The following is a 27,981-nucleotide window of genomic DNA, read 5'->3' as shown; positions in this document are numbered from 1 at the left end:
AACATGCAAAGTGTGAATTAGTATTCACTCATATAGTTGGAGCTGTTTGAGGTTCAACATGTGAAGATGTATGGATAGATGTATGACAGACCAGCTTGTTTGGATGCTTGAGTCTTTTATTCATGCAGAAAGAAAGAAGGGTTATATGTGTAGAATACATGTTGTGCTAAAAGGATCCGCTCCATAAAACACTCTTGTTAAGGCACAAGGCCTCAAAGACAGTCCAGCTCCTGTTGATGTCACTTGTCGTATCGTTCCTTAAGTAGCGTTACAGCGATAGAAAAGAAAGCTATAGATATGAAATACAGTCAGATGTATTTGCGATCATGCACACAACAGGACTCCCTCTGTGTTACAGGTACTGCATGCCTCGCTGTCAGTCCACCAATCAGACTCTCTTGACACACACAGACGGTCTTTCATAGCTGCACTGTATGTCGTCCCCGCACTTCCCAGCTGCAAGTACAACACAAAAAGGTGAGTCAGTGAATGTTACTCAAACTGTTTCATGTGACCAATAATTATTGATGGATGAAGTCAGCTAACACTAGAGTCACTAATGCAAATCAAATCATTGTCAAAAGGTGAACAATGTAACACAAGAGGTCCTTGAGATACAGTATGTTAGAGAGCTGCTCATCTAAACAACTTCACACTCAAAACTTCTTTGAGTGCTAAACAACACAGCCAACGAGTGTGAAGTCGATGTGATGAGCGGTTACCAGAACATAAATACATGCAGTTCACTCTCCTCTTATCACTAGTATCACTCCTACAACAAGCGCTGTGTTGTTTTACCTCCAGAATTCATCTGCAGACAACCCTGGTCGCCGCTGTTGTTAGGCTCTCCAGCACACCAGTTCATGTAGCTGAAAAGAGTACCGTCACTCCAGAACCATTTGTTCTCCTGGAAGAAAGAATAGAATCGAGTTTTACAAGAAATAAAAGTGTTCAAGTTATTTGATTTAAGTAACTTAAGAAAGTAACTTAAGATAAGCTAATTGGTCCCCAGAGGAGCAATCCATGTTATCCATGTTGCAGAAAAGTAATAATAATAAAATTATAAAGTATATAAAATACAAATAATACAAATAGTAATAGAAAGAGCACTTTTAAGAAATGGCCATGGAACTGGAGTGGAGCGGAGCAAAAGAGAGAGAAAGTAATATTATACCTGTTCATATAATATGGTAAAGTTTGAGTAACGTTTCAAATATAATACATAATAAATACATATGGAATGAATTATAATAACATATAATGGATATTATATGTATTTTGTGTGCAATATTTGCAAATGGGGCAATGATGAAATAAATACCTCTTGTGCATCAGAGCCTCCAATCCAGGTTGATTTATACTGGTGACTGACGCTCACGATGATCTTCTGAATCTCTTGGTACTCCAGGATGTTGTGGACGGATGCAAGGTTTCCACCCAGGGACAGACAGTTTCTCTACAGTACGAGAGACAGAGAGAGAGAGACAGAGAGAGAGAGACAGAGAGAGAGAGAGAGAGAGAGAGAGACAGAGAGAGAGAGAGAGAGAGAGACAGAGAGAGAGAGAGAGAGAGAGAGACAGAGAGAGAGAGAGAGAGAGAGACAGAGACAGAGAGAGAGACGAGTTGTTAAACACCAAGTCAGTCAAAAATGTCGAGTAACCAAATGTCTGTGTGCAAACACAATGACATTGTTGTAGAAGTGTCCTACGTCAAAGCAACAGAGATTTATTATTTTATGTATTATTTATGCATTTGACCAGGACAGTGCACAGACTCTCAGCTGTAAATCTTTGTTCTCTGGGCAGAAAACACAATAACATCTCTGTTAAGAAAATGAACACTGTAGTATAAAAACACAATTACAATTATTTGTACACTAAACTAGCATCAGCAAGACAGACCAAGCTGTCAAAGGTCAGGAGTTCCTCCTGCTGGAGGACGTTACATTGATGGACACTTTGTTCATCAGTTGAGCAAGCCTTGTTGTCCAGCTTGTGATGCAGTATGAGATGTGTACAAAGGGTTTGAGTGCATGTATCGTTTTGCTGCATCTTAGTGTAGCTGGTTTCAGATAAACCGAGAGTTCCTGAGAATGTTAGTGTTACACACCTGCGTCATGTGTTTCTTAAAGGACAGCTGTGAGTCAATAACAGTAACACGATGTTGTAAATCTGAAACAGTCTGAATCCTCTCACCCTCTACACAGAGATCTGGTCGACTTTCATTTGTATTCATATAAAAGTAGATGCAAGCGGTTTTACGTGAGTCAGGCAAGATTCTCAATTTCTATTGCTGAAGTTAATTTGGCTGCCACTCCATGTCCGTCTTTAACATGCACAGAAATCACAGTGTCATCCGCATACAATCTTTCAAAGCCACCAACATTACCTCAGCTTTAGCCCAAGTCATCGGTCTTGGATTGTAGTAGAAACAGCGACCATTGAACTCAGTCCAACCCTCGGAACAATACGCTTCCCTCTTCACCAGATGACTCTCTGCTGAGAGAAATAGAGTTTGGACATAGATATATAGATTTATATATAGAATAGAGTAATGTGGAGTCCAGTGAAAGTCTCTTCATGGAGAATATTTACATTACTGTATTAAAACAATTTATTTTGATGGTACATAGATGCTAAAACATGATATAACAATATATATATGTATATAGATCTATTGAAGTGAAAATCTAAAAGCTACTCACCTGATTGGTCGTTTTCCGGCATTCCCTCTGAAAGAGCTAGACAGTTTGACATTGCAGTTATTGATCTGGATTATTACGGTTCAGTGACAATAAATGAATCTATAACAGTTTATATGTATAATACTCACCAGCAGCTCCAGTCAGAGCAATCATGGCACAAACAAGTGCAGACACAGTCAGCGTCTTCATGGCGAAGGCAATGAGATGATGCAGATGCTGAAGGTGAAGAGAACAAAGACAGATATATTACTTATGGATCTGTAGAGAACAAAGAAACTCACTGACTGTCAGAACAGTGTTGCGTATGGTTTTATATCCTGCTGTGAATGTTTGTGCTTGGGTGTGTCTGTGTGTGTGTGTGTATTCTGTGTCTTTTGACTTCTAGGTGCAGCTCTTCTTCTTCTTCTTCTTTTGTTTTTAATGGCGGTTGGCAAACAACTTTTAAACTAGGTGCAGGAGAAAAGAAAGCCTGCGGGTGTTGGAGCGACAAGCACCACTTTATTGTTTTTGGTGCGGTAACCCTGGGGTGGCCCCTGGCGTGCCCGGGAAAGCCGACAAAGACTAGTAGTCTTCAGGGATGCAGGGACTACATTTTGTGGAAAGCCGGTCATAACATAATGGGGTCTCGTCCGAAGCTCAGTTAGCCTTAGGTAATTTTTTACTCCTAGACTTAGTTAGTAGGTTCAGGCTGATGTCACCACTTAAGGTAGAGTTTTTAGTTTTTCTCTTTTTGAGCTTGCCTGGTTAAGAAAGCCTGCGGGTGTTGGGGAGACCAGCACCACTTTATTGTTTTTGGTGCGGTAACCCTTGGGTGGCCCCTGGCGTGCCCGGGAAAGCCGACAAAGACTAGTTGAGGTTTAGCCAGATAGAACTACAGTTTCTTAGGTAGAGAGGAAACCAGGTGAGTTCAAGAATGGGTCAGTTTGAAATGTTCATTCCTCAGGATAGTATGTGGTGGCATTTGCTGGCCTTTGTTCTTCACACATGCTGAATGCTGTGTGAGTAGTAAGAGTGGAGAAATATTGTTGTGCACACTAGTTTTGGTTAAATGCTAGGCTGTAGTTTTGTTCTTCTTTGAACCCTGATTCGTCTGGCTGGCTTAGTAAGCCAGTGCTCATGCTTTCCTATTATCTGTGTGAGCTTCGTGTTCAGGTAGTCGCATGCTTCTTGCAGGGACTACATTTTGTGGAACGCAGTGGCGGGCCGTGCATTTTATACCTCGGCCTTCACTGTTGTCCTGCAGCTGTCCACCTTAAAACCACATGATGGCGCCGCAGATATTATCAGATTCTAAGGCTGTAACTATGTACGTATTAAATGTACGTACCGTTCGGTACAAGACTTGCAATACCTTTGAATAGTACTAGAGCATCTGGAAAATGCAGAAGCTTATATTCAGGAGAATATAATGTTTTCTGCACTCATGGAGGACAGTGGTTCTCAGCTGGTTCTGGCTGTGGGACCCACCATCACTGCTTAAGGACAAGTCGCGGCCCAAAGAGATCATCTTATGATTTTACTTTCACAACTTGAGCATTGAACGTACTGCTCTGCAGTGTCTTTCCTCGTCTCAGTCCTCTCTGTCATGGTGGATCTCACTCAGTCAGAATGCCCATATTTGATTGGCTGAGCTGCATCACGTGATGTGATTCACTACCCGACATGCCTCTGCTGTTTCGTTTCACGATAGTCACGTGCTCGCCCACTGACCAATCACAGCGCACTCTGCACCTCGCGGCAGACACTGAGCTGCACTAATGCTGACGTCATTATAGGCCGGCGAGCAGGCTCTGATACGTCAAAGAATACGCCCAACATGTCAAACTAAAGATCTGATTGGTTGAAGAATATGACAATCAACAATATCGTCCCCGTTCACTTAAACTGCAAATGGATGCAGGCCTCCGTCTGCAGGCCTCTGCCTCTGTTCTTACCTAGAGACACAGAGGTGAAATCTGATTGGATAAAAGCTCTACTTAAAACAAGCTGCACTGGAAGCAGAGCAACTGAGGAAGAGAGTAGCTGTGCAATGAGAACATAAGATAATGGGGAAAATATTTTTATAAATTATAATACATGTAGTGTATTTAAGAACAATTATTAAATTATAAAATAGATATAACTTTGTGATTCTGTTTAGGCCAGCAGAGAAGGCCTTGCAGGCCCTGACGGCCCACCACTGGTGGAACGTACTTTCTTCTCAGTGGAGGTAGAAAAGTAGTGTTTAGAATTTCAGTTTATCGTAGGGGTAAGAGTATTGTTAACACTATTTCTATACTGTGTGGCCTGAAATAGTTCAGTAGCTGCTCTTGTATAGACAGCCTAGTGATTGGTGCATTTCAATGACTCTCTGATTTTGTGTAGGTAAGCTGTGCTGTTTGGTAGCACTGGTTCTGTGTGGTAGTGTTGCTTTGTGTTAGTGGTTTGGCTTACTTAGGGGGAGCCCATTTTTGGGTGTGCTACCTTGTAGAGATTTGTTTCACATAAAGTTGTTTTTGTGATCTCACAATGAAGTCTGATTTTCAAGAGATCAGTGAAGGTCCTACAATAGAGCAGCTGGCTCAATGTACCAAAGCCCAGCTCATGTCTGTTGCAGAGCAGCACCATCTTGAAATTGCTCAAACTTCCCTTAAGAAAGGTCAAATTAGAGCTAAGGTAGTCACTGCACTCAATGAACGGGTAGTATTGCCCCGTGAATCTAGTCAGCTTGATGAGGAGCAGGGCTTACATGTGTCTGCAGGTTTAACTGTTGGGAAGACGGAACAAGTAATCTTGAAGTTTCAAGATGCTCAATCTGTACGTTTGCGAGAATTGGAATTGCAATTCAGAATAAAAGAGCTAGAGATGGAGGCTAATGAAAGAGAAGAGGTAAGGAGGTTTGAGATGGAGAGGTTGAGACAAGTACATGAGGAGAAAATGAAGGAGCTGGAGTTGAGGTCAAGAGCTGAAACTGAGCAGGCTAATTCTTATACAGCTAGTCCTCGTTTTGATGTAGCTAAGAACATAGCTTTAGTTCCTCATTTTGGTGAGAAGGAGGTAGAAAAGTACTTTTCCCACTTTGAGCGTGCTGCTACCACCTTAGCATGGCCGAAAGAATTCTGGACACTACTGTTGCAGTGTGTACTGACAGGTAGAGCTCAGGAGGCTTATTCATCTTTAACTCTGACCCAGAGCTCAGATTATGACATCGTTAAGGCAGCCATCTTGCGTGCCTATGCGTTGGTCCCTGAGGCCAACAGACAGAGGTTTAGAGGGTATCGGAAGGTGGAGAAGCAGACATTTGTGGAGTTTGCTAGAGAAAAGGAAATCCTTCCTTAAAGCCCCATTGCATGTTGTGTATTTGCAATCTGGGTTGGTTACAGGCCCTGTCGTGGTGGTGATTCGTCCCCAGCTTCCTTTAGGGGGAGTAGACCTGATTTTGGGTAATGATTTGGCTGGAGGGAAGGTGTTTCCTGCTCCCATTGTAGTGGACAGACCAACAGGCTCCGTAGTTGACAATTACCAGAGTGCTGATCTGTCATCTCGGTTGCCTAAAGTCCTTCCTGCTTGCATTGTAACTCGTGCCCAGTCAAGAAAGTATGAAGATGTAGTGAATTTATCTGAAGTGGTTCCACCTGTTGACAGTCTAGAGGCTGATCCTGATCCTTCTGTAACTTCTGAGTTGCCTCTAGATAAGCTGTCCACTAACTCTGTTGGAAATGAGTCTACTGAAGTTAAATTGACCTGTCCTGTCACTGTGCCGGCTGGGCCTGACACACAGTTGAAGGTTGGCAAGGAACATCTGATAGCAGCCCAGAAGGCTGACCCTCCTTTGGCCACGTGTATGGCAGCAGTGTTGCCTAAGGATGAGAGTGGTACTACTCATGCCACTTTTACTGGGAGGTTGGTATCCTCATGCGTAAGAGGGTTTCTTCTGTTAAAACAGCATGGTTTTGGATGACACCCTTATGGCTGTCATCTTAAGGAAGGGAGTGTTACGTATGGTTTTATATCCTGCTGTGAATGTTTGTGCTTGGGTGTGTCTGTGTGCATGTGTGTGTATTCTGTGTCTTTTGACTTCTAGGCGCAGCTCCCTGATGAGTGATTGAGGGCACCTGGATGAGGATGTGGTTTACCTATACAAGCGCCTCCTTGCTCCGCCCTCGCTCTCTCTCATCTGCCTGGCACCAGACCCTGGTCTGCAGTGGGATCTGCACACTACAGTTTACTTGTGTCCTGTAAATAAAGTGGCAGCTGTGGTTGTTTTTAACCTAACTTGGTGTTGTGTCCCTCCTATATGTTGCGACTCCCGAGCTGGTCGTAACATAATGGCGTCTCGTCCGAAGCTCAGTTAGCCTTAGGTAATTTTTTACTCCTAGACTTAGTTAGTAGGTTCAGGCTGATGTCACCACTTAAGGTAGAGTTTTTAGTTTTTCTCTTTTTGAGCTTGCCTGGTTAAGAAAGCCTGCGGGTGTTGGGGAGACCAGCACCACTTTATTGTTTTTGGTGCGGTAACCCTTGGGTGGCCCCTGGCGTGCCCGGGAAAGCCGACAAAGACTAGTTGAGGTTTAGCCAGATAGAACTACAGTTTCTTAGGTAGAGAGGAAACCAGGTGAGTTCAAGAATGGGTCAGTTTGAAATGTTCATTCCTCAGGATAGTATGTGGTGGCATTTGCTGGCCTTTGTTCTTCACACATGCTGAATGCTGTGTGAGTAGTAAGAGTGGAGAAATATTGTTGTGCACACTAGTTTTGGTTAAATGCTAGGCTGTAGTTTTGTTCTTCTTTGAACCCTGATTCGTCTGGCTGGCTTAGTAAGCCAGTGCTCATGCTTTCCTATTATCTGTGTGAGCTTCGTGTTCAGGTAGTCGCATGCTTCTTGCAGGGACTACATTTTGTGGAACCTGCTTTCTTCTCAGTGGAGGTAGAAAAGTAGTGTTTAGAATTTCAGTGTATCATAGGGGGAAGAGTACTGTTAACACTATTTCTATACTGTGTGGCCTGAAATAGTTCAGTAGCTGCTCTTGTATAGACAGCCTAGTGATTGGTGCATTTCAATGACTCTCTGATTTTGTGTAGGTAAGCTGTGCTGTTTGGTAGCACTGGTTCTGTGTGGTAGTGTTGCTTTGTGTTAGTGGTTTGGCTTACTTAGGGGGAGCCCATTTTTGGGTGTGCTACCTTGTAGAGATTTGTTTCACATAAAGTTGTTTTTGTGATCTCACAATGACGTCTGATTTTCAAGAGATCAGTGAAGGTCCTACAATAGAGCAGCTGGCTCAATGTACCAAAGCCCAGCTCATGTCTGTTGCAGAGCAGTACCATCTTGAAATTGCTCAAACTTCCCTTAAGAAAAGTCAGCTTAGAGCTAAGGTAGTCACTGCACTCATTGAACGGGGAGTATTGCCCCGTGAATCTAGTCAGCTTGATGAGGAGCAGGGCTTACATGTGTCTGCAGGTTTAACTGTTGGGAAGACGGAACAAGTAGTCTTGAAGTTTCAAGATGCTCAATCTGTACGTTTGCGAGAATTGGAATTGCAATTCAGAATAAAAGAGCTAGAGATGGAGGCTAATGAAAGAGAAGAGGTAAGGAGGTTTGAGATGGAGAGGTTGAGACAAGTACATGAGGAGAAAATGAAGGAGCTGGAGTTGAGGTCAAGAGCTGAAACTGAGCAGGCTAATTCTTATACAGCTAGTCCTCGTTTTGATGTAGCTAAGAACATAGCTTTAGTTCCTCATTTTGGTGAGAAGGAGGTAGAAAAGTACTTTTCCCACTTTGAGCGTGCTGCTACCACCTTAGCATGGCCTAAAGAATTCAGGACACTACTGTTGCAGTGTGTACTGACAGGTAGAGCTCAGGAGGCTTATTCATCTTTGACTCTGACCCAGAGCTCAGATTATGACATCGTTAAGGCAGCCATCTTGCGTGCCTATGCGTTGGTCCCTGAGGCCAACAGACAGAGGTTTAGAGGGTATCGGAAGGTGGAGAAGCAGACATTTGTGGAGTTTGCTAGAGAAAAGGAAATCCTTCCTTAAAGCCCCATTGCATGTTGTGTATTTGCAATCTGGGTTGGTTACAGAACCTGTCGTGGTGGCGATTCGTCTCCAGCTTCCTTTAGGGGGAGTAGACCTGATTTTGGGTAATGACTTGGCTGGAGGGAAGGTGTTTCCTGCTCCCATTGTAGTGGACAGACCAACAGGCTCCGTAGTTGACAATTACCAGAGTGCTGATCTGTCATCTCGGTTGCCTAAAGTCCTTCCTGCTTGCATTGTAACTCGTGCCCAGTCAAGAAAGTATGAAGATGTAGTGAATTTATCTGAAGTGGTTCCACCTGTTGACAGTCTAGAGGCTGATCCTGATCCTTCTGTAACTTCTGAGTTGCCTCTAGATAAGCTGTCCACTAACTCTGTTGGAAATGAGTCTACTGAAGTTAAATTGACCTGTCCTGTCACTGTGCCGGCTGGGCCTGACACACAGTTGAAGGTTGGCAAGGAACAGCTGATAGCAGCCCAGAAGGCTGACCCTCCTTTGGCCAAGTGTATGGCAGCAGTGTTGCCTAAGGATGAGAGTGGTACTACTCATGCCACTTTTACTGGGAGGTTGGTATCCTCATGCGTAAGAGGGTTTCTTCTGTTAAAACAACATGGTTTTGGATGACACCCTTATGGCTGTCATCTTAAGGAAGGGAGTGTTACGTATGGTTTTATATCCTGCTGTGAATGTTTGTGCTTGGGTGTGTCTGTGTGCATGTGTGTGTATTCTGTGTCTTTTGACTTCTAGGCGCAGCTCCCTGATGAGTGATTGAGGGCACCTGGATGAGGATGTGGTTTACCTATACAAGCGCCTCCTTGCTCCGCCCTCACTCTCTCTCATCTGCCTGGCACCAGACCCTGGTCTGTAGTGGGATCTGCACACTACAGTTTACTTGTGTCCTGTAAATAAAGTGGCAGCTGTGGTTGTTTTTAACCTAACTTGGTGTTGTGTCCCTCCTATATGTTGCGACTCCCGAGCTGGTCGTAACATAATGGGGTCTCGTCCGAAGCTCAGTTAGCCTTAGGTAATTTTTTACTCCTAGACTTAGTTAGTAGGTTCAGGCTGATGTCACCACTTAAGGTAGAGTTTTTAGTTTTTCTCTTTTTGAGCTTGCCTGGTTAAGAAAGCCTGCGGGTGTTGGAGAGACCAGCACCACTTTATTGTTTTTGGTGCGGTAACCCTGGGGTGGCCCCTGGCGTGCCCGGGACAGCCGACAAAGACTAGTTGAGGTTTAGCCAGATAGAACTACAGTTTCTTAGGTAGAGAGGAAACCAGGTGAGTTCAAGAATGGGTCAGTTTGAAATGTCCCTCCTATATGTTGCGACTCCCGAGCCGGTCGTAACAACAGTGAAGTCAAAAGATGATGAGAAAGTTTGCAGCAAACCTGATACTGATGTCTGTAGCTTCAGCCGTCCTGTGATGAGGTGCAGAACAAGAGGAAGACTTAAATAAAGCCCCTTATCTTACCATCTCTCACAAAGACGGAACTGAGGACAGATGTGGGACTGTTGTCATACACAGAACAACATTTCTTAGTTATTCAGATAAAGAGAAATGGAGAAGTTCGTATGGTGGCCGGCACATCGCAGATAAACAAAACATAAGGAAATTAAGAAAAAAAACTTCACCAATTTCACAACACATATGGGTCAAACCGGAGGAGTGTTGCAACACACAAATGGACAGACGGATAGATGGATAGACACTTTATTGTCCCCATGGGAAACATGTGGGCATCCAAGACATGCAAACAAAATAAAATAAATGGCAAAGAATAAAGCTGTACAATGATACACACCTTGAGGCATCAATAGTTTGTAGCCTTTTTGCCGACTGCACAGCCCTCGTACCCTGGACATAAACCGTTTCAAATTCCTCCAGTTGGGACTACTGAGCATTACTGGCGGTCGCTCCTAGATGCCCTTTCAGTGGAGAAAACACGATGCAGTGCCATATAGGCTTCCCTACATGCTAGAAAAGGGTTCCACCACTGTAACTAAGTAACATCCACCAAAACAGCCAGACACAAGAAGAACCTGTTTCTATACCCCATCACGTTGCCACGTAAGGTCTAATAACAACAAACTGTAAATACATATTATAGAATTTATATTATGGTGTAACAAACATTATGCAATAACATGTACAACATGTTTTCCTTTTGTTACCTGCAGGTATGTTCTGCACATATACTCTCTTTATAGGCACCTTAGAGGATGTCGTCAAACTCGTGCTCAGACATCACAGCTCTCTGTGTCTTCAGAGAGAACATCAGTCTTTGTTATTCAGACAGCACATTGTTATGAGTTTGCATATAGTTAATAAGCTTCATATCTTTGTTTAACTGTGTCCGTATCATTTGTTCTCTACACAGTATCTATTTATAATGAAAGATTCCAAGAATTGAAGTCTAATTCCTTGTATTTTCTATCCACACAGCTGGTTAATAAAGCTGGTTGTGATACTGATTATGAAGGTACTTTCAACTTGTACGATCAACTTAATACTGCCTCTGACATGTAATATTGTGAAAATGCACTGATGATTGTGAGAAAACACAAAAGACTGTGCCCTAACCCTTTTCATTAATCACTGATGCAATAAAGTTGTTTCAGGGTCGAGTCTTATTTCATTGATTTATCTAGTGACCAGTATTACCTGGAAATCATTTTGATCGGATGAGAATGTAAACGTGAAGCTCGTATTTCCTTATTTTGCTTCTCTACCCACCAGGCAACCACCTTTCCAGGGATGGAAAGAGTACTAGAATACACGAGTACTACATATACACACATGTACTTAGATAAAATGCACTCTGAGTAAACTTAACTGCATTACATTTAACCAGAGAAAGAAACAAGACTGACATGTGAGCGCCACCTGCTGTGTTGTTGCAGGAATGAAAGCTGCTCTTCTTAACAGTGTTTGATGAAAAAAAAGTGATTACTCATGATTTCTACAACTGATGACTCACATAAAATAAACGTAACTTGCAGCAACTCAAGTTACGGATTCATTTCTGAGATCATTTTCTGTGGATAGCAGATTCACGCAGCAGTGAGTAAAGAGGCGGGGCTTATCGAATGATTGCAGGGGGCTTCAAACACAAAACCTTCACACCACCCGTGTGATCATTCAGTCTTTGGGAATAATACTTTCACATTTGGTCTCTTTCTGTTGAACTGAAGCCTGCACACTTGACCGTTTCTTCCTGTTTTCTGATGTGAGGGTCCACACAGGATGTTGTACATTGTAAAGCCCTCCGAGGCAAATGTGTGATTGTGGGCCATACAAATACATTTAAACGTTAGAACTTCACCTTGTACGATTTTCACGAAACAAATAAATTAATTGATTGATGGAGGAGCTCTGCGCTCTGTTGCGCGCGGTGCCCCCCACACGCTTTCTTAATTTTTAATTTTTAATCAATAAAAAAATTATTTTAATTTTATTTATTTTTTCTTAATTAAAAAATATTTTTTATTTAATTTATTCACAATTATTTCTTACCAAAATGTTTTAATTTATCAAGAAACAAGAAGTAATAAATAAATAAGAGGCCTTTTGTTTGAAACGAACAAAAGTGGAACAAGGGGCTCTCAGCTGTGGATGCGCGAACTGAGAGGACCCTTGCCGGCGACGGACAGACCCGAGCTGCCGTCGGAGTGACCACGGATCCACGGCACTTGTGCCCCGCTGTCCGGTCACTCCCTGTGAGCGCCCCTGATTTGCAACGAGAGGCTGCGAGAAGGGGGAGAAAGGCGAAGTTCAGTTCTCTCTCTATGTGAATCGCTCACCTGGCCTAATGGGAGAGCGTGGCCGATAGCTCACCCCTCCCTGATTTGCCTCAATGCCTCCGCTTAAGAGAACCTCGGACCGGTAGCTGATTTGCCCTAAATGGTAATAAATCGCCAACACGAGCCCAGTATCGATAGCTCGTTTGCTTTCTTTTCCGAATCGCCAAACAGGGATATTAGGCCGCAAGGTGAACCACGAAAAGTCTTTCAGAAAATGATTCCCGCTCCACAGTCGTGCATCTACACAATCTTTAGTTCATAAAAAAGAACGAGTCATGCTAAGCTACCAAAAAAAAGTTCGTCGCTGAATTTTCAGTCGATTCTCGATGCGTCTATGTTTTATGCAGAACTAGTTTCTTCAGAGCGTAATCGGATCTTGGTCGCGAGTTCGACACGTGATCGTTCTACACCAATGAGGTAGCTGCTTTTTGTCAACAGAATGGCAAGATGGCGACTTCATCGAGCAGTACGGACGACGAAGAAAATACACCGGAGTGTCTTAATACATCGAAAAGCAAACATTGTTATATGCATATTACTTCAGTCAAGCACGAGGAGGTAAATTATTTCACCACTGCACGATGGATATCATATCCATTAGCAAGTGCTGATGGTTTACTTGCCAAAACAAATAAATCAGCTCTCATGGATCTATTGGAGAACAAAGGTGGAGACTGCTTGGTTGACCAAGTTCCAGTGGATGGTGCCATTCTTTTTGATGGTATGGCAGTCATACAGGCCATGCGATCCAGACCAGGTACATTTGGAGAGCTTGCAGAGACCATACTGTGGAACATACTCCAACTCGCTTAGCAGCACAAGTGTACACGCATTGACTTTGTCATTGACCAGTATCCACTCATCAGTATCAAAAACCTAGAACGGTCACGTAGAGCTGATGCAGGGTCACAACGCATCCAAATCTTTGCCCCGGATCAGAGGACCCCAACCCAATGGAAAAAGTTTCTCTCTGAAGGAACAAATAAGGAAGCACTTGCCGAATTCCTGTATATTGCATGGAAAAATGCAGACCTTACAAGAGTGGGCAAAAACCTCTGCTTGTACATCACACATAAAGATCAATGTCACTGTGTGACTGTTAAGGAGGGTGTACAGACTGTTCGTGTTGTTGAAGACCTGCAGTGTGATCATGAAGAATGTGACACAAGGGTGTTTTTACATGCACAACATGCTGCACGGGAGCATAAAGCTGTCATTATCAAGAGCTCTGACACTGATGTGGCAGTCATTGCTGTAAGTGTGCAGACAGATTTGCCGTGCAGCTTATATGTTTTCACAGGGACTGGCAACAGGACACGTATCATTGACATTACCAAGGTGTCATCAGCTCTCGGAACCAGTGTGTGTTCAGCCTTGATTGGAATTCACACATTCTCTGGGTGTGACTCCACAAGTGCCTTTTATGGCAAAGGAAAAAGAAAGACATTTTCTGTTGCATGTGAAAAAGATGAGTACCTTAAGGCTTTTAAAAGTTTAGGTACCAACTTTAACTTGGAGCAGTCAACATTTGCACTTCTTTGCCAGTATGTATGCCACTTGTATGATCAGCCATCTGCCGAAAATGTAAATGAAGCTAGGTACAAGGCTTTCTGTATGGCATCATCGGCCTTGCCAGAATTATGCATTCCCCCTACTGCTGATGCCCTCCATCAGCACTGCAAAAGGGCAAACTACCAGGCTGCAATAATGAGGTCCTGTCTCAAAGAAAATATAAGTGCTCCATCACCTGCTGGATATGGTTGGCAAATAGAGGATGGGACCTTGCACGTCACCTGACCAGAAATCCGGCCCCTAACAGTGTTTTGCATGTGATACACTGCGGCTGCAAAAGTGCCTGTGAGACAGGCAGATGTTCCTGTTTTTCTGCAGGACTGTGTTGCACAGACTTATGTCGTTGTTGTAATTGTGCCAACACAAAAGAAACTGAGGAACTGGAAGATAACTGTCCTGACACTGACAGTGAGGACTGAGTGTACTTAATCTGTTATTCATTATTCTGTTTTGTACAGTTTTATATATCATATTTCATATTTTTCATAAAGATTGTTTTTATGGTTGATCAGTGTTTTCATTTGTGGAAGAATGAATGAATGAATGAATGAATGAATGAATGAATGAACAAACAAATGGTCTTTGGTATAAGTACAATTACTGCCTTTTATTGATACAAGGAAGGAGGTTTATTTGTCACATACATATAAATAGTGTGAAGAAAGAAACATCAAGAAATATTTTTCATGAATAGCAAGAGGGAGTATAAAGTGCAGTGTGTGTACAGTCCATGTAAGATCGTCAGTAAGGTGCATTCCCAGGTATTTCAAAGTTGATCTAAATGACTTAACATAAACATAACATTAGCGTATATTTGCCTCATTGTTCTTCTTGGACGCGGCGATGTATACAGCACTGTTTAGAATCCATTTAGCACACTTTTGGGGATGTTCGGATGTTTTCCTCTTTTTCGGTAACGTTGTATCTAACCATGGGAGCCGCCATCTTGCCATTCTGTTGACAAAAAGCAGCTACCTCATTGGTGTAGAACGATCACGTGTCGAACCGTGCCGCCACTCGCGACCAAGATCCGATTACGCTCTGAAGAAACTAGTTCTGCATAAAACATAGACGCATCGAGAATCGACTGAAAATTCAGCGACGAACTTTTTTTTGGTAGCTTAGCATGACTCGTTCTTTTTTATGAACTAAAGATTGTGTAGATGCACGACTGTGGAGCGGGATGAAACGATAACAGGGTTCACCTTACGGCCTATATACTAAACAGTATGATCGGTCGCTCGAATAGCCGTTGGTCTTTATAAATAATTTTATTGAATTTTTTTATTTTATATCAAATTTCAATTTATCCGTCCCTGCTCAGAGCTCAACAGATATAAAGCTCTTTCAACATCAAGCGGGACTTCTCCGGGTCTCTCTTCACTATAGAAAACTGGTGTTAGTATCTGAAGATGTGTGTGCGCATAAAGTATGCAATCAGTTGTGTACCGTGCTGGATCACTGCAGACTTACCACAGGGGCTGGGCTGCCTCTCCCTTAAGAGAAGCCCTCTCCTCTCTGAGTTCCCACAACAGATGAAGGAAAAAGAGTCGGTCGGGAAAAAGTTAAAAAAGGTTCCTTATTTATTTTTGTCCTTTTTAAAGTACATTCTCTTGGTCCAAATACAGAGAAAAAGTGATTAACAGGAAAATATAAAAATCAACAAAGTATTCTAAACCCTCTTGTGCCCTCAGCTGAGCAGGCTGTGTTCAATTGTCCGGAGTAAAAAGTTAAAAAAGATTAACTCAGCGCAGGTTCTAACCTGGTGGCTTCTTCCCCAACTCTCCTTCTTCCTTGAAGACCTGGAATACTTATACTCTCTAACCCCCCTGGGGCTTGGTGCCTCCGTGGGGTAGGACAGTATCACGCCTTTGATCGTACTGTTTATCTAAGTCAGCAGTATATGCCGACACAATTATATCTGCTGGTACTCAGAACACATGACACACCCCGCTCACTGTTTGATGCCTTCAGGACACAGAGATACATGACACTCCAAACAATAAAACACCTTTTATCCCCAGCGTAAAGACGTGGTCAAGTGCCGGTGCTTAAGGCAACCGGGAAAGACCCTAAGTAATAAATCGTGAGTACAAAGACTGGCTGGCGCCCTCGGTATTTCCAGAGCGCCCATCGTGCGTGCAGCTGTGCATCCATCACAACATCACAGGCTCTACCTGTCCCCTGTAGGGTTCAGAGTAAGGCCAAGGTTCTCATCTGTGTGTGTGACTAGCTAACAGGCTAAGGCAGAGTGCCAACCTCAGCAGGTGACTCCTGTGTGAACTTAATGTGCAAGGGTGGGGAAACGCCCCCACCATCCCTGCTCCCATGTGTAGGTGTGTGTGTGTGTGTGTGTGTGTGTGTGTGTGTACGCCCCCCTTCCACGTACGTCCGTACGCAGAGGGTGTGTGTGACCACAGAAACATGTCTGTGCGACAGGTGCAATCTTATAAGAGACTCAGCTTCCTCTGTCTCTATTTTATTTTGTTTTTCTAACTTTTTATTTGTTGTTTTTTAAGGTGTTTGTTAACCCCTAATGACCCTGGCCTTCCGTCTAGGAGCATCACAATTTTTGCAAAACACTCCACCATGTTTAACAGCTCCATAGTGACTGAAATGAGTTAGTATTAATTTGATATGTTTTATATCCACACGGCAACCTGCAGCAACAAGAGCACAGGGCAACGTCAGCCGGCTCTGCACCACAGAGTGTTCTCCCCACGAAGGTCAAAGGTTAAAGGCATTTTAGCACTTAACTCACAGAACCGGAGGCTGGCGTCTTGTGCTGACACACTCTTGCAAACAGGAAGCTCTATATACATTGAGGATGATGTAGCATTCATGCTACTTCTATTTTTCTTTTCTTTTTCGGTTGATGACACAAATCTTGACCTGAAAGGTGAGTTACACATCCCACATGTTATTCTGTGGTTTAAAACTTCTATTAATTACTCAAAACATGCAAAGTGTGAATTAGTATTCACTCATATAGTTGGAGCTGTTTGAGGTTCAACATGTGAAGATGTATGGATAGATGTATGACAGACCAGCTTGTTTGGATGCTTGAGTCTTTTATTCATGCAGAAAGAAAGAAGGGTTATATGTGTAGAATACATGTTGTGCTAAAAGGATCCGCTCCATAAAACACTCTTGTTAAGGCACAAGGCCTCAAAGACAGTCCAGCTCCTGTTGATGTCACTTGTCGTATCGTTCCTTAAGTAGCGTTACAGCGATAGAAAAGAAAGCTATAGATATGAAATACAGTCAGATGTATTTGCGATCATGCACACAACAGGACTCCCTCTGTGTTACAGGTACTGCATGCCTCGCTGTCAGTCCACCAATCAGACTCTCTTGACACACACAGACGGTCTTCCAGCGCTGCACTCTACGTCGTCCCAGCACTTCTCAGCTGCAAGTACAACACAAAAAGGTGAGTCAGTGAATGTTACTCAAACTGTTTCATGTGACCAATAATTATTGATGGATGAAGTCAGCTAACACTAGAGTCACTAATGCAAATCAAATCATTGTCAAAAGGTGAACAATGTAACACAAGAGGTCCTTGAGATACAGTATGTTAGAGAGCTGCTCATCTAAACAACTTCACACTCAAAACTTCTTTGAGTGCTAAACAACACAGCCAACGAGTGTGAAGTCGATGTGATGAGCGGTTACCAGAACATAAATACATGCAGTTCACTCTCCTCTTATCACTAGTATCACTCCTACAACAAGCGCTGTGTTGTTTTACCTCCATAATTCATCTGCAGACAATGCTGCCTGTAGTTGTAGTTGCTAGGCTGTCCCTTACACCAGTACTTGTAGCTGAAAGAAGTACCGTCACTCCAGAACCATTTGTTCTCCTGGAAGAAAGAATAGAATCGAGTATTACAAGAAATAAAAGTGTTCAAGTTATTTGATTTAAGTAACTTAAGAAAGTAACTTAAGATAAGCTAATTGGTCCCCAGAGGAGCAATCCATGTTATCCATGTTGCAGAAAAGTAATAATAATACAATTATAAAGTATATAAAATACAAATAATACAAATAGTAATAGAAAGAGCACTTTTAAGTGGAAAGTGACCATGGAACTGGAGTGGGGAGCAAAAGAGAGAGAAAGTAACATTATACCTGTTCATATAATATGGTAAAGTTTGAGTAACGTTTCATATATAATACATAATAAATAAACATTGAATGAATTATAATAACATATTAAAGCTGCAAGCAGCGATGAACGGGCCCTCACACCTTCCTGCGTCTCGGGGGTACCGGCAGGACGCCGGCAGACACGGCCATAAATATCTGCGACCATCAGACAGCGCGCCCATAAGTTTGACGTATTTTTAATGCTTGGACTGTGACGCTGGAAATTATGTAATGCAAATATTCCACCAGTTCCTGTATCCACTATGTGGCGCTAGAGAACACGCATTCATATTCATGATGAAGCATCATCAATGTCTTACGGCCTACCTTTCCAAATCTGAGACTGATCCGGGCAACTTCCTAGTCGGAGTACATCAAAGTATAAACCTTATCATTTCCTTTTGCCAGTAGGTGGCGCTATGACTTTGTGAAAATGTTGGCATGGAAATGTGCTCAGGCCTGGACCAGCATCATGCATAACAAGTTTGGGGCAGATTGAATAAACTATGAATAAACTTCCTCTTTCATGGCGAACGGTATGAAATGTGCGTGATATGGGCGCCACATAAAACGAAGGTCGTTCAATGTCAGTAGACCATTTTAGCAACTTTTCATCATTAAAGTCTTTAGATCATCTTGACCAAATTTGAAGTCGATCCTATAAATTTTGTGGGAGGAGTTCGTTAAAGTACAATGCCTGAAAACGATGAAAAATGCAAAGAAATGGGAGTATTACTGCATCGCCCCCTAGAGGTTGTATTGAATAAAAATTTGAGGGCATGTTACAGGACACAATGTGAACATATGCTACAGATTTCGTGATGATACGCCACATGGTTTTGAAGTTATATATATTGCTGTAGAAGACCATGCCCCTATGAAATTCATTGGTCCATATATTCCTAATGCAATAAGATTTCAACAAGCTTTTCATAACTTTTTGATGATATAGATCCAATAATGACTCACAGCAAATTTGGTACCAATCAGACCCAGGGTCTAGGAGAAGTGAATTCTTTTATTTTTACAAAATTCTAAATGGCGGAAAAATTCAGTAGGCGGAGCTTAGCCAAGAGGATTTTTTGTAGAACTCATTCAGTTGCTCATGTCTGTACCATTTTAAGTCATTTGGACATACAGGCTGTTGGGGCTTGCCTTTCCAACTTCTAGGGGGCGCTAGCGAGCAATTTGGTCATGCTCGAGCATGGGACCCATAAAATATCAAATTTTCCCGCAGTCCTGATATGCTCGCCAAATATGGGGAGGTTTCGGATATGATAAAGCCCCCAAAAAGGCGTTTCATTCGAGAGAAAAAGAATAATGATAATAATAATAATAATTCCTACAGTTTCAACAGGGACCCCGCGGCCCACCGTTGTCAGTGCTCGGGCCCTAATAATGAATATTATATGCATTTTATGAGCAATATTTGCGATGAAATAAATACCTCTTGTGCATCAGAGCCTCCAATCCAGGTTGATTTATACTGGTGACTGACGCTCGCGATGATCCTCTGAATCCAATGGTACTCCAGGATGCTGTGGACGGATGCAAGGTTTCCACCCAGGGACACACAGTTTTTCTACAGTACGAGAGAGAGAGAGAGAAAGACAGACACAGAGAGAGAGAGACAGACAGACAGACAGACAGAGAGAGAGACAGAGAGACACAGAGAGAGAGAGAGACACAGAGAGAGAGACAGACAGAGATAGACAGACAGACAGACAGACAGACAGACAGAGAGACAGAGACAGAGAGAGAGACGAGTTGTTAAACACCAAGTCAGTCAAAAATGTCGAGTAACCAAATGGCTGTGTGCAAACACAATGACATTGTCACAGTGTCATCCGCATACAATCTTTCAAAGCCACCAACATTACCTCAGCTTCAGCCCAAGTCATCGGTGTTGGAATGTAGCGGTAACAGCGATGGCCGCGCTCAGTCCAACCGTAGGAACAATACGCTTCCCACTTCACCCGATGACTCTCTGCTGAGAGAAATAGAGTTTGGTGGATAATATATATAATATATTATGACGCAATGCACAACGAAGTAACATGATGTAACACAACGTAATTTAACACACTATAAGACAACATAAGATAATATAACTTAAAATATTATATAAAATGACAATAATAAAATAATAATAACTGTGTAGGTGAAGCATCTCAGTGAAAATCTAAGAGCTACTCACCTGATTGGTCGTTTTCCGGCATTCCCTCTGAAAGAACTAGACAGTTTGACATTGCAGTTATTGATCTGGATTATTACGGTTCAGTGACAATAAATGAATCTGTAACAGTTTCTATGTATAATACTCACCAGCAGCTCCAGTCAGAGCAATCATGGCACAAACAAGTGCAGACACAGTCAGCGTCTTCATGGCGAAGGCAATGAGATGATGCAGATGCTGAAGATGAAGAGAACAAAGACAGATATATTACTTATGGATCTGTAGAGAACAAAGAAACTCACTGACTGTCAGAACAGTGAAGTCAAAAGATGATGAGAAATTTTGCAGCAAACCTGATACTGATGTCTGTAGCTTCAGCCGTCCTGTGATGAGGTGCAGAACAAGAGGAAGACTTAAATAAAGCCCCTTATCTTACCATCTCTCACAAAGACGGAGCTGAGGACAGATGTGGGACTGTTGTCATACACAGAACAACATTTCTTAGTTATTCAGATAAAGAGAAATGGAGAAGTTCGTATGGTGGCCGGCACATCGCAGATAAACAAAACACGAGCAAATTCAGAAAAAAACTTTTTCCAATTTCACAACACATATGGGTCAAACCGGAGGAGTGTTGCAACACACAAATGGACAGACAGATAGATGGATAGACACTTTATTGTCCCCATGGGAAACACGTGGGCATCCAAGACAAAATAAACGGCAAAGAATAAAGCTGTACAATGACACACACACACACCTTGAGGCATCAATGGTTTGTAGCCTTTTTGCCGATGACTTTCACCGCAGTCTGAATCAAATGTGATAACTCTGACTTATATATGTGGTCATTCCATATCTGATTACACTCTCCACAACAGCCTGACTGAACTCAAACTTACCCAGTCTACATGCATCCTCCAGTAAAGTACTATCAATGTGGACAACAAGTACTTAGAGGACAGGACTTGTGTACATGGCTGGTAATGTATAACCACTGGACTGTGATCACAAACTTCTTTGGGATCAAAAATACTCTCATGTTTTGTTGTACGTTTAAAATGAGGAGAGTTTGTTGCATCAATCAACAAACTCCTTCACATCTGGAAGACACATGTTTGTATCATCAGGCCTACAGAGCAGACTTAGCACAGCAGAATCATAGAAGTGTGATATCATAACTGAATCTTCAGATACTTTATAAAAAGACGTCTTTTCATAAAGTCATCGTTGTTTCACGTCGCAGTTATATGAGGGGCAGTTTGTACTGAGGAACCTTGAACAACCCACAGCTGATACAGTGACGGTGCTGGAGATAAAATGATAACTGATGAAATCATACCTCAACTTCTCTGTTGAAGTTATTTTCACAATCTTCTACTTCTCTGTAAAGCTCTGTGGCAGTGAGATACCGAGCTGTTGGTTAATCGATAGCCATCAGCAAGTCATGTTGTAGAACACACAGCAACAGTAGTTCACATCGAAGGCTTCTTGTTAGCTCTCTGGATACTTTGTTGAAGACAAGATCAAGCATGCTGATGATTCAAACTAAACATTGTTCACTATGAACCATTGATATGCAGCAACGTATTCCTGAGGTCTTGTTGCTGCAGTGAGCTTGTCAGGTTTGTACTCAACTTAATAGACAACAATAGACTTTTAAATGACTAAAAGTACAACAATAAATCTAATTAATAGTATTATTATAGTAATTTAACTTGACTGTTGGGGCCTTTCTCTGGAAATATGCATCACAGAGGATAAAAGAATGTATTGCAGGAAAACACAAAAGTATTGTGAAGGATCACTGAAGTAGTTGAGAGAAACAACGGTGACCTTTAGTGGCTCTGTACGTAGTGTTATTTCTGACTTACCTGGTATGACATGTTCAGAAAACAAAAACTAAACTTGTTTTCATTTGAAAGGCAGAAATCTTCTTGTTTTAAAGTCACGCATCTACAGGTTCAACTTTCTGACGTATTGTATTTCTACTTGAATCCTTTTCTGTTCTTATAATGATGAAATGATGTTTTTATGAAACCTAACTAATTGGTTTCGTTGCCTGAACCCAACTTTCGTTTTTTACCGTAATGTCGTCCTGGAAAAGTTTCAGAGCGAAAATGTGTGTCCCTGTTGAGATTTACCAGAAGCAGAAACATGTAATGAAGTTTGATTTGATCAGATCACAAGAGATCGTGTGATCACGGAATGTTACAACAATATGTGTTACCAGTGGAGGGCCGTGTGTTTTATACCTGGGCCTTCAGTGCTGTCCTACTACAGTAGAACCACCTCTTAATAACATCATTATGTAACGGATTGTGTATGGACACAAGATTCCAGGAACCGTTGGCTTGTATTATAAACTTAACAGGTACAGAGTGTTACAGCAAAGTCTCTGGCAGAGCAACAGAAACAGCCAGCAGAATGAATCCAGGTCAGGAACAGAAGGCTGGTGAGTTCACCGGGAATCAGGCGGGACGGGTAGCTCAGGGGCAGGAAGGGTCGAAGCGCTGGAAAGTCTGGCATTCAATAGCAAAGTACAATCTGGCAACGAAGGTGTTCGTTGGGTTGTAGATCCACTCGGGTCTCAGCAAAAGTTCTCTAAAGCACCGTAGCTTGTAAGTGTCCTGCCGTGCTATGGTGTCTTGTTGCTGCCTTGGTTAGCCACCTCAGGTTTTTCACAACAGTCACGCTAGCCCACTGACCAATCAAGCTGCACGTTAATGCTGACGTACTTGTAGGCCACACAGAAGCTCTGACACGTCAAAGAATACGCCCAACATGTCAAACTAAAGATCTGATTGGTTGAAGACTATGACAATCAACAATATCGTCCCCATTCACTTCAACTGCAAAGGGATTCACTTGTAATTCAGGAGGCCTCGGGCAGATTTCTTTTTACCTCGAGACACAGAGGTGAAATCTGATTGGATAAAAGCTCTCCTGAAAACAAGCTGCACTGGAAGCAGAGCAACTGAGGAAGACAGGAGCTGTGCAATGAGATACAAATTATTAAATTATAAAATAGCTATATTTGACTGCGAGAGGAAGAGAGCAATGAACCTGAGAAGCAGAGCAACACATAACTTTCCCTCACAAAGTGATTCAGCACGGCCCGAAGCTTAATGTTTATAGTGTCACAAGATTTCTTTACTTTCAAGCAAATCTTTGTAACTATCATGAACACAACCCGGATAATCATTTTCTTCCATTTTACAACTTTGTGTTCATTTTCAGGATTATGGGATGCTGAATCTGCTGAATCTGTTGATGCAGCTCAATCATGGCCTTCAGTGACTTCACAGTTCCGCTTTTTCGTCCCCTGATCGTCTTCCTTCTCCTGTCACAGCCACACGGAGGTCACTGTGGTGCAACACGTGAATAAAACTACTCTGTGCTTTCGAAGTCAAAGGACACAAATCAACTTTTAACTTCAAAGATTTGCATCCAAATTGATTGATACTCAACAGATTCTGAGTTTCAGCTGCTTATGTTATCGTGAAGTGTAAAAAGGAAGTGGGGAGTACCGGAATTAAGCCACAGTTCTGTTTCTCCTCAGGTCAACTTCAGGTGATCGGTCCATCTCAGCAAATACTGGCCACAGTTGGTGATGACGTCATTTTGCCGTGCCGCCTGGAACCTGCCATGAATGCTTCTGACATGAGGTTGGAGTGGGCAAGACCCGACCTGAGCCCTGGGTTTATACATGTGAGGGCAAACCGTCAAGAATACGTAGCTCACAAACAGCCGTCATTCAGAGGAAGAACATTCATCAACAAACTGCAGCACGGAGACGTTTCACTGAAACTCTCCAAAGTGAGAGTGTCAGATGAGGGAACGTACAGATGCCTCGTTCCCTCACTGGGTCCACCCGCTTTTATCATGCTCGTCGTTGGTAAGTGATGTTTGATTAATACGATATAGATTTTACTGTAGCCCCAGTCTCTGGTTCAGGTTCTGGGGGCTTAACTGCTTCAGGCACTGGTTCAGGTTCTGGGGGGTTTGCGGGTTCCTCAGAATCTCTGTCTGTGAGGGGAGTGAACGGCTCTCCTTCATTAGTTTGCCACACAGGAGGCCCTGCTGGCCATACATGTAGGTCATAATGTTTCAAAGTTTGGGCTTTACTTCTGCAGTTTTTTGGCCTGCCTATCATATTTTGTGCTGGCAGCTGTCCCTCCCAGATTACGGTTCTGTGGGGCCTGCTGTCTGGGGCCGGAGCTAGAGAGTGTGGGAGAGGGGGTTGCAAATACTGTGTTGTATCTGCACTAGGGTCCTCTGCATACCGCGTCTGATCGGGGGAATTATGAGTTGGCCATGGGGTGTCTAGCCTCTACTCGGAGATTCTGATCTATTTCTCCTACGAGGTGAAGTGTGAGGAGTCTGAGGTCGCCTATTTCTGGGGGTTAGGGGGGCATTATAACCTTCTTCCTCGTTAGTTTCAGAGAGGTCGGTTTGACAGCCTGTGTGCTGTACATATTGAGTGCAAGTTGGGTTTTCATTCTCTCAGTGTGACTCTGGTTGCATTTGCCTGCTCCTAGGTTATAATAGTTATACTTTAATATTTGTCTACGATCTTTCAACAAAACCGTACAAAATCTGCCAACGAGGACCTCTAGCCAACCCGTTTACAGACGCTCGGTCAGGAACCAATGGCGCCACTTAGGTTAGGTTCGGAAAAGATGGCGGTTTGGGTTAAAATCACATTTGTTCTTCAGTTAGGTATATGACATAAGGCAAGTAGTCACACAGGACACATACTGCAGTCTCCTGGGTGTAAGAAACTAGGCCACATATAACATTAACTTGTATCAGACAGACATCAGTAACCATCAACCCTAACCCTACAGCCGCCTTGACTACATGTTATTGCAAACAAAGTCATATCTCCTCTCTTTTATTTAAAGGTGCTGTCTCCTCGCCTGCTATCAGTACAATATACACATCCAGCTGCAAAGTGGTGTTACAGTGTGAGTCTAGAGGCTGGTATCCAGAGCCTGAGGTGTTGTGGCTGGACGGTGAGGGAAACCTCCTCTCTGCTGGACCTACAGAGACAGTGAGAGGTCCTGATGACCTCTATACTGTCAGCAGCAGAGTGACTGTGGAGAAGAGACACAGCAACAGCTTCACCTGTAGAGTCCAACAGAGGACCATCAAGCAGACCAGAGAGACTCACATCACTGTTCCAGATAGAAACCATTAATACATGCATCATATGCTTAATATGAATGCAATGTTGTTGTGTAATTTATCATTTCAATTGATATCTTCACAGTCCTGTCCCAGTGGGTGAAAGTTATCTTGGCTCCAGGCTTACTCGGTGTCGTTCTGTGTGCTGGATTCACAATACATAAATGGAGAATAGGGTAACATTTTGCTTCAAGATACTGTCACTATTTCTTCCATTCCATCAGTGTAATGGATAACTGCTGTTTAGCCAGGTTTCACATGGACGAGATACACATAGGGGACATATTCCTGAAGATAGAGGGGCCGAGGGTCGAGGCATTACGTGACTTACAGACAAGCAATGTGACTTTAAAACCAATGCTATAGCTAACTGCAAACCGGGCTAAATATTCTCTGAGAGATTGGCGCCTAAAAACAAATGGCAGCACTGGTTTCCTTCAACAATGAAGATGAAGTAACTGATCAATTACCTGTTTTGTTGTTTAGGAGGTGAGAGGCGGTCTGTCTTCATACAAAAGACACAGAAAACCAGCAAGAAACAGCCGGGACAGAAAACCAAACAGCTCCAACATGACGAGAACTTCAGGCAGAGTAAGAACAGGAAGTAGAGCTTCTGAAAAGTCGGCACGAGATCAGACAGCAGCTGAAGAAATGACACATTTATATGACATGCAAGCCAACTGACAAAGAGCTAACAGAAAATGAACTATCATCGCAGTCGATGCCACTGGATTCACACATCAACATTGTCATTGAGAACACAAATAACTGACAAAAAAAAACAAGTTGTGCTGCCGAGCAAATATCGTCTTACTGCTCCTTTGCTATTTGCACTTCCTGAAATAAGTTATTATGCAGACATTTGGTGCACAATGAGCTTCATTGCAAAAACAGTCACAAAGATCAGCGCTAATAGCCACACGCAGTTAAAGTGAAATGTGTGGCTTCTTCACAGAGTTGGTGGTAACTGAAGAGCATTTATACTGGGACTGCGATATCAGACCTTGAGACAGTTCTGCACATCTATCATTGAGCCTTTTCTTTGGTCAGAAATGGAAGGCAAGGACTGCAAAGAAGATTATTGGTGCCGACTTGCCAAAGCAAGAAATCAAGCAAGGAAACTCACTGCACAGCCCTCGTACCCTGGACATAGACCGTTTCAAATTCCTCCAGTTGGGACTACTGAGCATTACTGGCGGTCGCTCCTAGATGCCCTTTCAGTGGAGAAAACACGATGCAGTGCCATATAGGCTTCCCTACATGCTAGAAAAGGGTTCCACCACTGTAACTAAGTAACATCCACCAAAACAGCCAGACACAAGAAGAACCTGTTTCTATACCCCATCACGTTGCCACGTAAGGTCTAATAATAACAAACTGTAAATACATATTATAGAATTTATATTATGGTGTAACAAACATTATGCAATAACATGTACAACATGTTTTCCTTTTGTTACCTGCAGGTATGTTCTGCACATATACTCTCTTTATAGGCACCTTAGAGGATGTCGTCAAACTCGTGCTCAGACATCACAGCTCTCTGTGTGTCTTCAGAGAGAACATCAGTCTTTGTTATTCAGACAGAACATTGTTATGAGTTTGCATATAGTTAATAAGCTTCATATCTTTGTTTAACTGTGTCCGTATCATTTGTTCTCTACACAGTATCTATTTATAATGAAAGATTCCAAGAATTGAAGTCTAATTCCTTGTATTTTCTATCCACACAGCTGGTTAATAAAGCTGGTTGTGATACTGATTATGAAGGTACTTTCAACTTGTACGATCAACTTAATACTGCCTCTGAAATGTAATATTGTGAAAATGCACTGATGATTGTGAGAAAACACAAAAGACTGTGCCCTAACCCTTTTCATTAATCACTGATACAATAAAGTTGTTTCAGGGTCGAGTCTTATTTCATTGATTTATCTAGTGACCAGTATTACCTGGAAATCATTTTGATCGGATGAGAATGTAAACGTGAAGCTCGTATTTCCTTATTTTGCTTCTCTACCCACCAGGCAACCACCTTTCCAGGGATGGAAAGAGTACTAGAATACACGAGTACTACATATACACACATGTACTTAGATAAAATGCACTCTGAGTAAACTTAACTGCATTACATTTAACCAGAGAAAGAAACAAGACTGACATGTGAGCGCCACCTGCTGTGTTGTTGCAGGAATGAAAGCTGCTCTTCTTCACAGTGTTTGATGAAAAAAAAGTGATTACTCGTGATTTCTACAACTGATGACTCACATAAAATAAACTTAACTTGCAGCAACTCAAGTTACGGATTCATTTCTGAGATCATTTTCTGTGGATAGCAGATTCACGCAGCAGTGAGTAAAGAGGCGGGGCTTATCGAATGA

The 27,981-nt window shown here is 42.5% G+C and overlaps 3 protein-coding genes across 17 annotated transcripts; 1 reads left to right on the top strand and 2 right to left on the bottom strand.

Moving 5' to 3' along the window:
* Positions 1-101: 101 nt before the first annotated feature.
* LOC142950720 (ladderlectin-like) lies at positions 102-15,979 on the bottom strand. 4 transcript variants are annotated; one of them, XM_076092303.1, is made up of 8 exons: positions 15,556-15,978; positions 10,098-10,127; positions 2,833-2,920; positions 2,705-2,740; positions 2,389-2,498; positions 1,322-1,456; positions 799-907; positions 102-456 (listed from the first exon to the last, which is right to left on the bottom strand). In XM_076092303.1, exons 3-8 carry the CDS (start codon positions 2,891-2,893, stop codon positions 389-391), a joined length of 519 nt encoding a protein of 172 aa, XP_075948418.1. In that variant the 5' UTR covers positions 2,894-2,920; positions 10,098-10,127; positions 15,556-15,978; the 3' UTR covers positions 102-388. The 4 variants fall into 4 exon arrangements, with proteins under 4 accessions (XP_075948418.1, XP_075948420.1, XP_075948417.1 ...); XM_076092305.1 differs by lacking the exon at positions 10,098-10,127 and having other exon boundaries at positions 2,389-2,495; positions 15,556-15,979; XM_076092302.1 differs by lacking the exon at positions 10,098-10,127 and having other exon boundaries at positions 15,556-15,976.
* Positions 15,141-27,898, top strand: LOC142950715 (myelin-oligodendrocyte glycoprotein-like). Of its 8 annotated transcripts, none has more exons than XR_012954487.1 (6): positions 15,141-16,981; positions 17,397-17,515; positions 23,651-23,790; positions 23,973-24,308; positions 25,318-25,776; positions 26,087-27,898. XR_012954487.1 is itself a non-coding variant. In XM_076092291.1 (5 exons), exons 2-5 carry the CDS (start codon positions 23,697-23,699, stop codon positions 26,606-26,608), a joined length of 588 nt encoding a protein of 195 aa, XP_075948406.1. In that variant the 5' UTR covers positions 21,425-22,035; positions 23,651-23,696; the 3' UTR covers positions 26,609-27,898. The 8 variants fall into 8 exon arrangements, 1 of the variants encoding a protein (XP_075948406.1); XR_012954489.1 differs by lacking the exons at positions 15,141-16,981; positions 17,397-17,515 and adding exons at positions 21,758-22,035; positions 22,785-22,865; XR_012954491.1 differs by lacking the exons at positions 15,141-16,981; positions 17,397-17,515 and adding an exon at positions 21,762-22,035 and having other exon boundaries at positions 26,087-26,191; positions 26,556-26,576.
* Positions 17,140-24,304, bottom strand: LOC142950719 (ladderlectin-like). 5 transcript variants are annotated; one of them, XM_076092300.1, is made up of 8 exons: positions 23,941-24,304; positions 20,764-20,793; positions 20,560-20,647; positions 20,432-20,467; positions 20,115-20,224; positions 19,682-19,816; positions 17,837-17,948; positions 17,140-17,494 (listed from the first exon to the last, which is right to left on the bottom strand). In XM_076092300.1, the coding sequence occupies exons 3-8, from the start codon at positions 20,618-20,620 to the stop codon at positions 17,427-17,429; spliced, it is 522 nt and encodes a 173-aa protein (XP_075948415.1). In that variant the 5' UTR covers positions 20,621-20,647; positions 20,764-20,793; positions 23,941-24,304; the 3' UTR covers positions 17,140-17,426. The 5 variants fall into 5 exon arrangements, with proteins under 5 accessions (XP_075948415.1, XP_075948413.1, XP_075948412.1 ...); XM_076092298.1 differs by lacking the exon at positions 23,941-24,304 and adding an exon at positions 21,171-22,176 and having other exon boundaries at positions 20,764-20,866; XM_076092297.1 differs by lacking the exon at positions 23,941-24,304 and adding an exon at positions 21,171-22,176.
* Positions 27,899-27,981: the final 83 nt, after the last annotated feature.

This window comes from Anarhichas minor, unplaced genomic scaffold (genome assembly GCF_050575085.1).
Source record: "Anarhichas minor isolate MPS153535 unplaced genomic scaffold, ASM5057508v1 ptg000016l, whole genome shotgun sequence".
NCBI lineage: Eukaryota > Metazoa > Chordata > Actinopteri > Perciformes > Anarhichadidae > Anarhichas > Anarhichas minor.
Note: the sequence above shows the minus strand (reverse complement) of the source record. Positions and strands in the feature narration are given on the sequence as shown.